The sequence below is a fragment of the Salvelinus sp. IW2-2015 genome, unplaced genomic scaffold, assembly GCF_002910315.2.
Source record: "Salvelinus sp. IW2-2015 unplaced genomic scaffold, ASM291031v2 Un_scaffold2773, whole genome shotgun sequence".
In the NCBI taxonomy this organism is placed as follows: Eukaryota; Metazoa; Chordata; class Actinopteri; order Salmoniformes; family Salmonidae; genus Salvelinus; species Salvelinus sp. IW2-2015.
Window position 1 is genome coordinate 71824 of NW_019944075.1, and position 16209 is coordinate 88032.

General features: G+C 42.3%; 2 protein-coding genes across 4 annotated transcripts; one reads left to right on the forward strand and one right to left on the reverse strand.

Moving 5' to 3' along the window:
• Positions 1–2080: 2080 nt before the first annotated feature.
• LOC112074712 (acyl-CoA-binding domain-containing protein 7-like) lies at positions 2081–11969 on the reverse strand. Of its 2 annotated transcripts, XM_024141829.2 has the most exons (6): positions 11872–11969; positions 9008–9125; positions 8625–8687; positions 4711–4823; positions 3092–4049; positions 2081–2956 (listed from the first exon to the last, which is right to left on the reverse strand). In XM_024141829.2, the coding sequence occupies exons 1-4, from the start codon at positions 11881–11883 to the stop codon at positions 4714–4716; spliced, it is 303 nt and encodes a 100-aa protein (XP_023997597.1). In that variant the 5' UTR covers positions 11884–11969; the 3' UTR covers positions 2081–2956; positions 3092–4049; positions 4711–4713. The 2 variants fall into 2 exon arrangements, with proteins under 2 accessions (XP_023997597.1, XP_023997596.1); XM_024141828.2 differs by lacking the exons at positions 4711–4823; positions 8625–8687; positions 9008–9125; positions 11872–11969 and having other exon boundaries at positions 2083–2956; positions 3092–4043.
• Positions 11970–12616: 647 nt separating this feature from the next.
• LOC112074713 (ribonuclease P protein subunit p38) lies at positions 12617–14480 on the forward strand. Of its 2 annotated transcripts, none has more exons than XM_024141830.2 (2): positions 12617–12728; positions 13285–14480. In XM_024141830.2, exon 2 carries the CDS (start codon positions 13291–13293, stop codon positions 14164–14166), a length of 876 nt encoding a protein of 291 aa, XP_023997598.1. In that variant the 5' UTR covers positions 12617–12728; positions 13285–13290; the 3' UTR covers positions 14167–14480. The 2 variants fall into 2 exon arrangements, with proteins under 2 accessions (XP_023997598.1, XP_023997599.1); XM_024141831.2 differs by having other exon boundaries at positions 12659–12797.
• Positions 14481–16209: the final 1729 nt, after the last annotated feature.

A 16209-nucleotide genomic window follows, 5' to 3' on the forward strand; every position in this document is an offset into this window, starting at 1 on the left:
TGAGGCTTACGCATTACCGGTCAAAGGAGAAAGCATGCCAGGCTTTTCCATGTTTGCTGTTCTCTCCACTGTGAAAAAAAAACAACACCTATGTTTACTCTGGTCTGGCGGACTGCGACGTCCGATCAAAACAAAAGTGACTTAAGTAAACAATTTGGAGTAATGAGAAGGATTATGTTTTCAAATGCAAAACACGTGACTGTTTTTGTTCAAATAAATGCTCTGCTTCCCAATGAAAACTAGTTAGAACATTCTGCCATATTTTATGGAAAGGAGTTTCTGTTTCCAGTGATGGCCATGTCACCATAGAGTACAGAAACAGTGTAATTTTAAAGACAACGCCACATTTAATCAACAATGGCCAGGTTGTACCATACATTTGTGTATTATTAAAAATTTAAAAAAACTCAAGGACGGGTGTCCCAGAAACAGATTACGCTTAGTCCTGCAATTGAAAGCATGTCCATTGAACTGCATTTTAGTCCAGGACTAGGTTCAATCAGATTCTGGGAATCTGGAACAGTTCAAAGTCAGAACTTGAGGATAACAAATTCTAGTGCCGGGAGATGTTTCCTGCTCTTAGTCTTGATTCATATTCACTAGGAACGAATCAGAATAAAACAGGCCAAAACAGAGAGGCACTACCTGAACTTTTCTTTTATGGTTGCAAAACGTTTTGGTGTGTACTAATGAATATATTCTTGGCCTTTCTGTCCACCCAGCTCTCCAACAGCAATGCCTAGCCTGTCCCGTAAGCCTCTGCTAGTGACTACCTCCTCTCCCTCAGTCTTTACCTCTACCCCCTTCACTACTCCCCATCTTCTCCTCCTCCTCCAGGTCATAGTCACTCTCTCGCTGCCTCTCCTCCTCTTCTTCAGGATCATCATCATCATTGCACTTTCTCCTCCACTCTCTTTGCTCCCTCTCCTCCAACCCACATCTCCCACTCAGTCCAGAAGGTAAGCTACCTGCTGCCGAGGCTTCCTCTGTCCAACCTCCCCTCCCTCCTGCCCAGTCCTGCCATCTGTTTCCCTCCTCCCCCCCAACTTCTGTGCCTCCATCAGGGTCCAGCCTGTCCAGCTTACCTTTTAAGTGAAACATCGGTGTCTGAGCGCAATTCCTTTACCATGGAATTGCTTGTATGCAAAAAATTTGAGGGCATCTCATATCAATTCCGGTGTTGTGCCGAGGGAGGCACTAGTAACGTCTGCAATTTTCGTTTTGGCAATTTGTTTCAAGTGTAGTGTATAAATAAATAAATTAGCCAAATACTTTCTGTGGCACACATCAGTCAAATACTTTCTATAGAACAAACTTCACGTTTGATAAGCAACCGAAATTAATAATGAATGTGTGTTATATTAAACATAGAGGAGGGAGTAAAATGTAGGCAAGCAATAAACATTTCTGAACAACTACTAGTCGAATAAGACATGGGAGATGACGAATTTTGGCAAATAGATTTCTTTACAGACTAATACACTTAAAACAAATAACCAAACCGAAAACTGCAGATATTACTAGTGCCTCCCCCGCGATCAAACCGCCATTAAAAAATATATAAACGCAGCCTAACGTGAACATTGACAGCTGCCTTCGGTCTCTGGTGGTGCAGGATTACTGAGGTATAAAATTAACGGATGCTTCTGGGAGTCAGCCATGTTAACAGACGTCTAAATATAGGGATAGTTAAAGGACTCATTCAAAGATATTTATAACTAATCCCTTTCTCGCTGTCTTCTATGTCAAGGCGGTCCGCAAACAAACGTTTAAGTGCATGCCGCCACCTACTGTGCGGGAATGTAGGCACAGAGCAAGAGCTAGGTATTCTTCTTTGGGTTTTATGGCGAACTACACTCAAAAGGTGTAGCGTGGCCCTCAACTGGACTGGGGGTAAAATAAATGACTAAATAAATACTCTAGCCAATGAGAGGGCAGATATGTGTGAGAACAACAAGCAGACTCCATTATAAAATTGTTTTTCTCCAAGTTTCCGAAATGCCACTTATCAGTAAATTCGTATCGAAATAAACATGATGAAACTTCAATTCGATCAAATTAAACATTGTAGCAAATTAGAAATTTCATTTGATGTTTTTTTATTTATTTTTATGTAACCTTTATTTAACTGTTGACCAAATTCGACATTCTTTCATTGACCTCCATTAAAAAAAAATCCCCAATTCCACAGGTTAACACTGTATTTTTGCACTGACAGACTTTAGAGCGGAGTCAAGCCTCTTGCTTCCTCGCTGGTTACATCCAAGATGAGGTTATCTCTGTGCTTCTTAACTAGTAGGCTGGTCCAGCAAATTCTTTGTAACATATTCACTTCACAAACCCATCAGATTTTTCCTGGACATTTGATGATGTAGAACAGTGAAACACATTTCTTTAACAATATATATTTTTAAACCAAAAACAAAAGCCTCAAGAGTTCTAAGAAATGTTCAAAGCCAAAACATTATGGTCATGACAAAACATTATGGTCATGACAAAACCGATAAGACTTTTTTTAATGACACCGGTAGGTGGCTCCTGGTTCTGGTCTGGTTCTCTCTGGGGTGGTGATGATAATGTATCCAGCTTTTCAACAGCAGTGTCCACATGTATCTCTCCTAGAGGCTTCTACCAGTGCCCCCCTCCTCCACTACCTTTCCCTTTACTCCCTGTCTTCTCCTCTTCCTCCAGGTCAAAGTCAGAATCACTCTCATTCTGACGCTCCTCCTCCTCCTCAGGGTCATAGTTCCACTGTCGCCTGCTCCTCCGCTCTCCCACCTCCACTCCCTCCCCACTCTCCCCTTGGTGATAGCGTGTGACGAGGTTCTTGAGGCTGACGTTGTGGTTAAAGCTCTTGACGCAGCACTGGCATTTGAAGGGCTTCACCCCAGTGTGGACATGCAGGTAAGACTTCAGCTGGCTGGCCTGGACAAAGGGACGCTGGCACACCTGACACCTAGCAGAACGTAATGGAAAACACTAACACTTTGCAGTCCACTTTCAGCTGATAATACAAACAAACAAAACAGACATTTCAGAGGGAGATGTGTTCAGTATCAAACTAACAGAGAATGCAGTATAAAACACCAACCTGAAAGATTTGTTGTCACTGTAGCTCAGCTCGTGCCTCTCAAGCTTGCTAAGTTGGGGAAATTCCTTGTAGCACGTGTTACAAATGTCTCTTGGACTCATGCTCTCTGAGATGGTGGTTCCGTTTCAAGATGTTGTAAAATCCCAAGGGGCATTTGGAGCACCTATAGTGCAACTTTTTGACCCGGTGGTCGTCCTTCTCGTGGGTCCGCTTGTCTTCCCTGGCCTTGAATGGCTTGAGGCAGAACTTACAGTAGACATGCTCTTGATGGTGAAGCCTCTGGTGATGCTTAAGGCCAGCTTCATCCACACAGCGCTTCCCACAGACAGAACAGCTTGAACTTGTTCACACTGATGCCCCACACTGAGTAACGTTGAGATGAGGATGCCACAGTCAGGACAGAGAGGCCGTGAACGTTTGGACTGCTCTCGACGGACGTGCTCCTCATAACTGTCGAGGTCGTGGAACCGCATGCAGAGTTTGTCAAACCCAACAGGCTCCTCAGGGCTGGCCATCACACACACAGCTTCTTGTGTCGGCGTGGAGTGTAGGCCCGCTCACGCGCCGTCTCTCACTCACTCACACACAGAATCTAAAGTCACCTCCGGCTCCACTGAGGGTTCCCACTCAGCATTAGCCTGCCGCTCCTCTCTGCTGGGCAGTCCCTTCATCTGCCTGTCTCTCATCTCCTTTCTCCTCCTCTAGGTACAGAGCCCTTTCCTCCCTGTTGGGTGCAGTGTCTGCATCACTGTACTGTAGATCCTCAGTCACCAGAGCCAGTCAGCTCCAGTTCCCCCTTCTCAAACACCATGGCAGCCAACAGCTTCTTCTCTTCCTCGCTATAGGAGGCAACACTTCTAGTCTCCTGCTTCACAGACCCGTTCCCCTCCATCCTCAGGGAACAGCTGTTGTCTACGTCTCTGTATTCACACGGCAGGACCACTGACACTTCACTCACCTAATCAAAGGAAAACAGAGATCAGTGTTATTGGCTACATGATGAAGTGTGTTTGATTCATATGCATGCTGAAACCCATCTCATACAGCAGCGTCATAACCTGTTCTCCGTGGTTCAATTCATTTGAGCTTCTGGGCTGAATGTTCACGCACTGGTCCTCCTCAATGGACGGACAACATTTTTCAGTGGCACTGCTGCCATCTGGCCTATCAACAGTGACTGTGTTAATACCCTCTCCTGACCAACCATGATGTCTGTCCTCCATGGCTCCCTCTTAACACAATAATAAAGAATTGGAAAACATGTCCGTTTATATGGCTTGCCTACATGTCGTGCATAGAATGCCCACTGATGGGACATAACTTTTAATCTTACTGCTTGACAGTTCCATTCTCTCATAGTCCCCTGGAAAAATGTTCTGAGCATACTAGTAACTTTCTGAGGTCGTCAGTCAGAGTATTGGCGTTAATGTTCAGGGCAACTAGCCATAGTCTCAATCGGTCCTGATCTCTCATTGGAAGTTGGTGAAACATATCTGACCCAGTCCTTGTGTTTGTTATGGCAAGTTTTTACAGTACAGTCACGAACCGTATTGGAACAGGCGATGGGGTCCGTCGATGTAACGCAAGTCTCAGCACACTTAGCTAGCTCGCTGACTTACTTGCTAACGTTCTTCAGTGGTACAGTTGCTGTCTGGCCAATCAACAGTGACGGTTTTAAACCCCTCTCCTGAACAACCATGCTGTCTGTCCTTCATGGCTCCGTCTTGTCGACCTGTGTTTACATACATAATAAAGTAGAAAACATGTCCATTTATATAACATAGCCCAAATATTTTCTATGGCTTAAAGCTAGCCAACTAAATTTCAGTAGCAAGCGACATTTCATTGCATACCAGCTAGCTACAACAGAGATACTGGAGGATTGGAATTTCCATTCCATCTCTGCTACAAAGACACATAAACAGGAAGTGAGGCACAAGTCCGTTCCAGAAATCTGATTCCCAGGCAACCAAGTAAATTAAAGTTCCTAGCTGCAACCTAGGTTAAAAATAATGACTGTTATTTTCAACCTATGCTGCAAACTAGCCCTGCAAGTCTTGTGGTGGCCAACAGGGCTTAATAGCAGAGATATTTATTAGGAGGGCCGCAGAGCTATAGGGGTGGTGGGGATCTTACTTGTCTGAGTGAGTGAGAGAGCGCTACCCTTTAAAAACTCATTAATTCTTTATTTGATAAAATAATGTTATGGGAAACACGGTTCATTATGTTTACATGCTTAGTGAGCTTTTGCATTGTTAATGAATCACCCAGTGTTTATCTCAATAGTGTGTGTCATCTTTAGAGGTTAGAAGACAGGAACATATAAAATATTACCCTTGTTTATCATCATATATCTACAAATAAAATAGACTGAGCGTAATTTAAAACAACGTTTTATTAAATCATACATTCAACATCCCAAAAGTGCATAGGGGTTGATATCAAATAAACTCCACATTTTAAAAGTCAAGAAAGTTCAATCTAAGGAGAAAAAAATGAATCATTTTCTTCTTTCTAGCCAGAAGCGGGAAGCAAGCCTTATTACTAAGATAAAAACCCAATTTCAATTTAAGCTTTGTCACAAGATTATCCACATTAACTTTAAAGGACAACTTGTCATCCAACCAAATACCTAGGTATTTGTAGGATGACACTTTTTCAATGGATAAGCCACCAGATGTGACAATGCTAACATTCTCTGGCAGAGTTCTAGCTCTGGTAAAAGTCATGAATTTAGTTTTTTGTATATTCAAGACCAGTTTGAGGCCATAAAGGGAGGCCTGCAGTGACCAAAAAGCAGTCTGGAGCTCTTCAACAGCCTGAACCAGAGAAGGAGCACATGAATATATAAATGTATCATCACTAGGGATTCATAGACCTTGGCCAGGACAGGGAGTTTAGACATAGGACGACAGTTATTAGCATCTGAGGGATCTCCACCCTTTAGCAGTGGGAGGACATAAGCTGATTTCCAAATGCTGGGTATGGAATAGGTCAAGAGACTCAAGTTGAAAATGTGAGCCACAGGTTCAGTAATAATACCAGCTGCTACCTTTAAGGGGTAGGGGTCCAGGTTGTCTGGACCTGCACTGTTTAGTGTCTATTGCCTTTAGTGCTTTATAGACCTCAGTATAAGAAACAGGCTCAAAATTAAAATGGTTCACATGAGGGCCTATATCATAGTTTACTGTAACAGAGCTTACATTAGAGGCCTGGGTTCCACCATTATCAAAAACTGACCCAGCAGATATGAAATGCTTCTTAAAAACCCCTACATTAAATTGTCAGGAAGGCCAGAGGATACATTAGAACCTGACACTGATTTGATTAGCTTCCAGAACTTGGTAGGGGTGTTTAGGCTCTCTGTGACAGCATTTAAATAGTAATCTGATTTGGACTTCCTGATCAATCCTGTGCATTTGTTTCTTAGCGCTCTGAAGTAGGTCCAGTCAACAGGAGCATTTGTATGTCTAGCTTGAGCCCAAGAGATATTTCTCTTTCTAATTAATTCTGCCAAGTTATCTGAAAACCAGGGATTGTCCATTCCACTGATTCTACATTTCTTCACAGGGGCATGCTTATCACAAATCGACACAAATTTCATATAAAAATAGTCCCAGGCAGTGTCAACATCGGGAATCAGATTTACTGTCAATATTATGGTACAGATCATGTAAGAACGCTTGCTCATCAAACTGTCTAAAATGTATTTTAAAAATATAACGGGGTTTGGTCACTTTTGTATTTCTAACAAGCAATTGCACAGTGATCACTGACATCATTACAGAATATTCCAGTCGATGTGTATTTGGGAGGGGTATTCGTTAGAATAATGTTCAATAGCGTTGTTTTGTTAGGTGCTCTGGGATTCGGTCTTGTAGGCGCATTAATTAATTGAGCGAGATTCAGAGAGTCATACTGTTCTTTAAAAGAGTCGGATACAGATGTAAGCATGTCCCAGCTCAAATCTTCTAAAAGAATGAATTCAGAGTCATTTAGCTTGTGCAGGACATCAGAAAGAGCGTTAAGTGCGTCTCCCGAAGCCGGTCTGTAGCAGCCGACTACAGTGATGTGGGAGTCCTTGTACATGTTCACTTTAACCGCAAGCAATTTAAAATGTTTGGCTTTGGTAATCGAGATCATTTCAGAGGTGTTAAACTAGGATTTCACATAAATTGAAACCCCTCGTCCTTTACTAATCCGATCCGTTCTAAAAACCGTGTACCCGTCAATAGAAATCGCGTTATTTGACACAGATTTCTTTAGCCAAGTTTCGGATAAAACCATTACGTCTATTTGTCGTTTTGGCCCATATTCTAATCATGTCTATTTAAAAATATATATTATTCTGACATTAACATGCAAGAGGCCAAAACCTGCTCTGTTTTAAAATCATAGGGAGTCGGTAAAGATTGCATGGTATCTACAGGCCCAGGGTTTGGTCGCACATTACCAGAGATCATTAATAAAAGCACAACAATATATCTCAGTTGCCCAATACGTGAGGACTTGGCGGAGCCAGCAATATTGTCAATATAACGAACTGAGTCTTTCGACACAGAAAAAAAGTAATTCAATAGTTTGAGATTTGGGAAGTATGCCATCAAGTCTAGGTCCAGTTGCGTTGAGAGTGGTACAAATGTAATTGCTGAGATACCAAGTTCCTAGTGGTTTTGAAAGGATGGTCTCGTCGGAGTGTTTGCAAATTGTAGGGCATAAAGCGAAGATAATTCACTCACCCATTGATCATTCAGCCTATTTAATCCAGTATGGCATTGAGTAAAGAGCAGGCACAGATACATAATGCCTGTTTTTAGAGGTATTTCAGCACAGGTGTGCAACGACCAGTAGACGTTGTGTATTACAAGGTAGATTTTCCCACCGCCCACGGTGCATCAGGTTTTCCAATCCGATAACCGCTTCTCCGCTCCTAGTCTTCAATGCGCACCTGCGCTCGCGTAGCAGGCCTTGCGCGCAGACAGACGCTCCTGACACGGCGAGCTCCAACTCCAGAAAGGTGTAATAAAAAATAAAGTCCTTCTCAATCCGAAATCGTTGTATAAGTAAATTAGAGACTGAGATATAAAAATAATAGTTGTTATATACAGCATCCACCTTCACGTAAAAAGTAGTTGCGTCTGTAAACAGGACCAGGGTCATTAAAAGATAAAAACGCTTAAAACTCTGCACTCAAGGATCACATATACAAACGGACAGACTGATTGGCTACCATCTTGGATTCTGTAAGTCTGGTAACATACATTCAAATTAGAGCAACATCATCACTCGCACACGCACCAGTGTACATTATATTATTTTCAATTAAACGTGTTGGTGAATTGCAGCCTTCAATGCCAAGTACAATCTCTAGATGGGGGTTATCATTACCCCTTACTGTAGCATTCTGTTCACTAAATGTTCATCACTGGATTAGAATGTTCCAAAGACTGAAACAAGGGTAGAGGATGGAAGGCTAGTGTGGAGGCGATTCCTTTTTTACATTCTGAGAGAAGACTAAATATTTTTATTTTACCTTTCCTATAATCCCAGGCCTCCCACTTGGCTTTTCCCTTCATGTCTAACATGCCTGGTTTGTCTGTGGAGAACAAGAGAGGACAGTATTTAGGACATCAGTGGTGACTGGTAAAAAAAAATGAAGAGAACTTCAGAGGACCCAGACCAGATTTAAGGTTTTATGTTCTATTGGCCTACCAATACTAGTGTGGGTATCTGATTTGGCCATTTTGGAAAGCAGTTTTCTGATATCTGGGAGATGAGTGCACTATCTACCCAGAATTTGCTAAAATAATTGTTATTCTCTCCATATAATTGTAATGGTCGTTTCACTTGTGTATGTTCTGTACAATTATGTATTTCAATTAGCATGTTTTAAATGGCACAAAGAAAATACCGTACCAATGTTGATGTCTCCAAATATGGCCTGCTTATACAGACCATACATGTCCAGCAGCTCCTGGTCTGAAGGTCTGGACTTCACCTTCTTCACATCATCTGCTACTCGCTCAAACTCTGCCTGCACGGAGAGATGGAAGAATGGAGGGAAAGGGACAGATGGGAAAACAATACAGCACAGAAACTCCAGAATGTAACCTAATCTACAGCCTATTACTGCCCACTACRGAGCAGCCAAACAGTGGGTCCTTATTCCATTTAGAGCTGTGGATGCCAATTTGTTTGCATGAATAATCTACTTTACACAGATCTCCAATCAACAAAAAAAAACAGCAAGGCTAAATGGGACAATGGGCACATTCATCTAATCAGAAAGGAAACCCCCAAACTAATTTCTGTTCCACATGCAGTTTTAATAAAACAAAAATAKTWTTTGGTTGTACATTCATTCAATCTGACTACAGTGTAATGTTAAGTTGGCCCAAAACCAACCCGAAGAAAGTTGACACTGTAAGATCATCTGGTTGTTTCAACTTTCTTCTGGTTGGTTTTAACTTTCAACTTTCATCTGGTTGGTTTTGGGCCAACTTACACTGTAGTAAGATCAAATGAATGTACAACCAAAATAAAAAAAGGGATGTACAGTGCATTCGGAAAGTATTCAGACCCCTTCACTTTTTCCACATTTTGTTATGTTGCAGCCTTATTCTAAAATTGATAAAATAATTTCACCCTCATCAATCTACACACAATACCCCATAATGACAAAGTGAAAACAAGTTTTTAGACATTTTTGCACATTTATAAAAAATTTAAAACAGATATCACATTTACATCAGTATTCAGACCCTTTACTCAGACACCTGTATTTATTTATTTTATATTTATTTAACTAGGCAAGTTAAGAACAAATTCTTATTTACAATGGCGGCCTACCCCAGCCAAAACAGGACGACGCTGGTCCAATCGTGCGCCGCCCTATGGGATTCCCAATCACAGCCAGTTGTGATACAACCTAGAATCGAACCAGGGTCTGTAGTGATGCCTCTAGCACTGAGATGCAGGGAGCCCCTGTATATTGGACCTGTGACTCTAGGTTTTTAATACAATCAGTTGGTTAGATTTATTTCCCCCATTACTGAAATAGTTGTTCCTGTTCAAATGGTTAAGGTCTTTTTTTTAATCAAGTTTCCAACAGTGACAGTCATTCTGAATGTAGGTTGCGGGTGAATAAAAATTCCAACTGTTGGATATCTTAACTCTGGCTGGATTACAATAAGAACTACACATCACTTTGCAAGCCACCATAATGTGACTCGCAGGCCTAATGTGGCCTGTAAACCAGGAGTTTCTTAACACCACTGTGTTAGGGTAAAACGAGGCCATCAAAGTAAGGCCTTATGATATGTGTAATGTATTGTCAAGTTTAATATATATATATATATTTTTTTTTTACCCCTTTTTTCTCTCCAATTTCGTGGTATCCAAATGGTAGTAGTTACAGTCTTGTCTCATCGCTGCAACTCCCGTATGGACTCGGGAGAGGCGAAGATCGAGAGCCATGCGTCCTCCGAAACACAACCCAACCAAGCCGCACTGCTTCTTGACACAATGCCCATCCAACCCGGAAGCCAGCCGCACCAATGTGTCGGAGGAAACACCGTACACCTAGAGACCTGGTCAGCTTGCACTGCGCCCGGCCCGCCACAGGAGTCGCTAGTGCGCGATGAGACAAGGAGATCCCTGCCGGCCAAACCCCCCCTAACCCGGACGACGCTGGGCCTCCCGGTCGCGGCCGGCTGGTCAAGTTTAATTTTAATGATAACATTCACCTAGGTACTTATTTGGTGAAAGCCACAGGCCTTTAAAATGAAAGAATTCAACAACAATGTCTCTGTCACTAACAAATATAGTCATGGGTGGTAACTCTACCATTCCCTCAAAAAGAAAAGGCACCATGTGAAATATGCAAATTAGGCTTTAAACCCAAAACAGTGTAACAGTGTTTTTGTTTAACACTAACAGGAGTTAACTCTTGATCAACACTAGTGTTGAACAGAAATAACACAGAGTTCATTATCCCATAGTGTTACATTTGAGTAACAATGACAAGTTTAATGCAGTGTTCATTTTTTACACTTTCGGAGTGTTACATTTAAGTGTTATAAAAAAAAGTACTTTTTACACTCTGTAGTGTGGGTCCATATGTACTCTGAGATGGTGATAAAATTAACTCTAAGTGTTGATTTAACGCTGCAAAATGTGTTGTGTACATAGTGGGAGCAGCACAGAAACAACATTATTGCTTAATTATAATAAGTAGTACATGCAATGTTTAATTCTAATAGGTTACAGTAGCCTAGCTATTATTGGTCTTGGAAGCGTGACAGCACTGCATACTTAGTCTGTAGAAACATTAATATTTATATATATATAACATTAATACAATTGCGGCCAGGTCGCAATTGTAAATGAGAACGTGTTCTCAATTTGCCTACCTGGTTAAATAAAGGTTAAATAAAAAAATAAAAATAAATATTTGATCTCAAGGGCCTCTGTTGATGACGACAGCTGGTATCCAATACACCTCAGCATCCTTGCGCATAATCCCGAGATGGCTAGCAAATCAAGCTCTAAATTTCATACGCATTTAAAACAATACACAGGCATGACTCAGTAAATAGAGAACATAACGGTAAACGTAGTCTATATTGTGTATGTACAAGCCTACCTACCACCAGCTACCACATCAGTCGGACCAATCGCATCTCTTATATAAAAACGTAGGCCTAACCCCGTTAGCTAGATCGACTCATCACTTAGATAGAAGTGTGTACGCCAAGTGTGCAGGGAAAACATAAGCCTACCTGAAGAGACATCTCGCCAAAGTTCAACTCCGTAGGCTACTGTAGGTAGTATTAGCCCAACGTGTCCTCTCGGCTGTGTGAATAGCTCTGACTGCAGCTGTAACGACTGGGAGTCTTCAGTAAATATCGGTCAACGCCTCCGGACTCGGGACCGCAGTGGGGTGGATAGACAGCTGATTGGCTGACCAAACATACTGAGACGCGGCGCGTAAAGGACGCTAAAAATAAAATAAGATTTAAAATGGACACGCATCAATGCAAGTCAATATTGATTTTTCGCGTTTCATGACCAAATCATACTGCATAAAATTGATTGTGTAGCTCAATGAATATTCTAATATAGGGACAATTCACTTGGATTTAATTTGTGCATGTTTAGCATTTGGAGGCAGTGTTAGGTTAAAAAAAATATATTTTGTAATTTGGATGTAGAAACAGTGATTGATGGAGGATGAGATATATGGTAGGCTACCATCCTACTGGTGCTCAGCCTGGACTCCACTCAGTTTTAATTCAGCAGTCTGTGGTTCTTCTGATTCAGAAGTCTGTGCATCTGAGGGTCTGATTCAGGAGACTGAAGGCTTGGTAGCATCCAGTGGTTCTGATGGGTCATATSGTTTGTAGCTAGTGTTATTAKYTYGCTTTGYTTTTTCTTAYRAAATTGTCAATATAATATTAGAAGATTGTTTGGTGGCCTTTTGCTCGCGGCCAAATAGATTAMCMCTATGCGCGTTTGAGGGGCGTGGCTCTYTTGAAACGTCATRAACCGCAGACATACAATATGGCTGCGCCCATGGACACAGCACATTAGTTGTGTGCACTGACCTACAACTGCTTTTTWWATTGTTATAATTGAGGTAAAAACCCGACGGCTGTGGGTATWTAAGTAACTATGGCAGTTTGTCAGCTCGATATGTTTAATTTAGGTTTGTTTGCTAACTTGTTAAAACTACTCGCTATATCTATGCTGGGAAATGTGTCTGTCGCTGAATAACTAGTTAGCCAGCTAGCTAGCTAAGTGATGTGTAGTAGTGATTGAGGGGAAACATTGTTACAGGGCAAACGTACTACCTTTACATACAGGTTAGAGGACCACAGTACAGAGCCCTTATTTTACTTTATCTGACGATGTAATCTGATTCCAGATCTACCCTCATAGCCAAAGGCTGTAGTGATACGTTTTGTTTTTTTCGTGTTAGTTTTTATGGCAAAGGTTGTACTGTGCGAACAGAGTTTAAGCCCCACCCCAGCATCATCCCTCAATCACTACTGTGAATTAACATTCAAGGAGTCTACCCCACAGAACTAGAACAATATAATAGATTATATTTATATGCTACCCTGCTGGTAAATGTGATAACATATGGGAGTTGAGTCAGCAGTTCATGTCAATTCCTCCTGTCTTCACTCCAGATAAAGATGGCCACTCCAGGCAAAGTGTCGAAAAAGGAGCGGAAGAAGCAGATCCCAGCTAAGACTTCCCTGAACTCCCCCTACAGACTGCAATGGAGCCCGCTGCAGAGTGATGATGTACACTTCATCCTGGACACTCTGAAGAGCAAACTGTCAGCAACTGGCCTGGAAAAGAAAGAGGTGAAAGGGTTTCGACAGTGGGGGAAAAAGAGAAATAAGAACCCACCTACAGGACATGACTCGGTAGCTGAGCCCCCACAGATACTCCTCGACACTGTAACACCGGAACGTCCTGTTAAACCCAGAGAGCAAGGCTGGACTGATGTAGCCGCTAGGAGGCAGCTGGCCATCGGCATCAACGAGGTCACCAAGGCTCTGGAGAGGAACCAGCTCCGGCTGGTGCTCGTGTGCAAGTCGGTCAAACCGCCGCACATGACGAGCCACCTGATAGCGCTGTGCCGGACGCGGGGCGTGGCGGCATGCCAGGTGCCGCGTCTCAGTGAGAGTGTGGCGGGACTGCTGGGGCTGAAGTGCGTCCTGGCACTGGGATTCAGACAAGGGGACAGGAACGAGGATGGGACGTTCTCTGACACTGTGGAAGCCATTGTACCCAGAGTGCCTGCTCTGCAGGTTGCCTGGATACCAAGCCCTCCCAGTGAAACAGGTGCAACAGTTGAGGGGCAGGTAGGAGAGGAAGAGGGAACAGCTGAGGGGCAAATGGAGTTGGGAAAGGGAGAGGAGACAAGAGGCCAAAAACGGAAAATTGAAGACATTTCTCCAGATGTTACAGAATGTCCATCCTGCGTACTTCAGCCTCTTAAAGTGAAAAAGATTATCCCGAACCCCTCTAAAATACGGAAACCAAAGACTAAGAAAAAGTAGAAGCAATTTATGTACAAAAGATTACATGAAACAGTAGTGTAGGCAGCCCTGGATGCTGATTGGAGGTGGAGGTTTCTGCTGCCAATCTGGAGGAAACACTCCCAAAATCCCATGGAGGACTTAAATTAAATAAATTAGACAGCACACTCAGATGTATCTTTTAAAATCTAGATGAGTTTATTCCATCATGCTGGTATAGCTTGCGTGAGTATTGAAACATATTCGGATGAGAGGTCCTGTCTAAACGCTGCTGGTTCTAATTCCTCATTTCTTTTACAGCCTGCCAAGGAGTTCAATAAAAATACTGTTTTTCAGTTAGAGAAAAGTGTGTCATTTCAAAACTACACATTTTGATAGTATATATATATTTTTTAAACATCTTAAATAAGGCAAGGACTTTGGGTGCTCTCACTAGGGTTATCTGCATTGTATCAAAAACTGTCTCATGCTCAAATTCAAACAAGTTGAAGTATACATCCACAACAGACCCAACACCCTGGGACTAATAAACACATGGCTGACTCAGAACTGATCCCCAAAACCATGAATCTATTTCAGCCATCTTTATTTGGATGCCCAGTGTTCTGTGCCATTGACATAGGTCGTCTTCCCTTGCTCAGACGTTGCGAGCCACGTCATTGGCTGTGCCGTCGGACACCAGATTGCTATAACATGGTTAGCTGATACGCAAAATACCTATCCAGGCATTGTAATATCTGGCACGTATCAGCACCGTCTGAGCAGAGGAACCTGACCATTACCTTGGTTTGGGCACAGCCCCAGATGCAGACCACGTTCACAGAGCCACACCTCAGAAACACTAACAGCAAGTAACTCCCCACGAGGGCAGTGTAAGAATGAGAACTATACACCTGCTCTTTCCATGACAAACTGACTTGGTGAAAGCTATGATCCCTTATTGATGTAACTTGTAAATCAGCTTCAATCAGTGTAGATGGTGAGGAGACAGGTTAAAGACATTCAGAGGGTGAATGGGCAAGACAAAAGATTTAACTTTGAACAGGGTATGGTAGTAGGTGCCAGGGGCACCGGTTTAAGTGTCAAGAACTGCAACGCTGCTGGGTTTTTCTCTCTCAACAGTTTCCCGTGTGTATCAAGAATGGTCCCCTACCCAAAGGACATCCAGCCAACTTGACAACTGTGGGAAGCATTGGAGTCAACATGGGCCAGCATCCCTGTGGACCGCTTTTGACACCTTGTAGAGTCCATGTCCCGACGATTGAGGCTGTTCTGAGGGCGAAAGGGGCTGCAACTCAATATTAGGAAGGTGTTCCTAATGTTTTGTACATTGTATTTTCCCCCATGTACACAATCAACTCAGTTTCTCATTGACAGGGACACTTGTATATCTAACTGTAGTAAACATGACGACATCAGCAAACAGAACAGCTGTTTTCTCTCATCACAGGTTCCTTCATGTGCTGGATCATACACACAGCGCTGCCTGATACTCCAACCCAGTACCTTTATTTATAGGTGAAGATGCCGGTTTGATTAAGGGGTTTTAACAAATACTGACAGACATGGGAGGAATGGTGACAGAACACACAACATATAAGCACAATCCTAAATATCAGAATTGTGCCCGGGGAAAAAAATTGGGACCTTTTTTAAATAATGTTAGCTGCACAAACACACATTTTTAAAAAACTATTAGTTTTAAAATGATAAAATTCCCATCCTGCATTTTATGTTTCTCAAACACTCAGATATTGAAAAACCTAAACACACAAAACAGAAATAATCGATATATAAAATGCACCTGGGGTTGTTAAGGAGCCTTTCACTCAGTTAAGAACTTAAGATTTGTGCTTCAAATACATTCTTCCTCAAAAATCCCTAGAATCCCCTCCTAACCGTTCATAGGAACACCAAAGTCAATAACATCTACGCTAGTTGAATCTTTCCTCTCCCACCCCCCATATCACACACTACAGGAATAAATATGTTCTGGCATTAAATGTACAGGTTACTACATTTCTGCACTGTCCAACAAACACAGTTACCAATGCACCTTTTTGA

Coding starts and splice junctions, on each gene's coding strand:
- LOC112074712 (XM_024141828.2), bottom strand. CDS start 3,192: ATGAGTCCAAGAGACATTTGTAACACGTGCTACAAGGAATTTCCCCAA. Junction 2,957..3,091: donor AGTGACAACAAATCTTTCAG/GTTGGTGTTTTA, acceptor ACGTTCTGCTAG/GTGTCAGGTGTGCCAGCGTC.
- LOC112074713 (XM_024141830.2), top strand. CDS start 13,291: ATGGCCACTCCAGGCAAAGTGTCGAAAAAGGAGCGGAAGAAGCAGATC.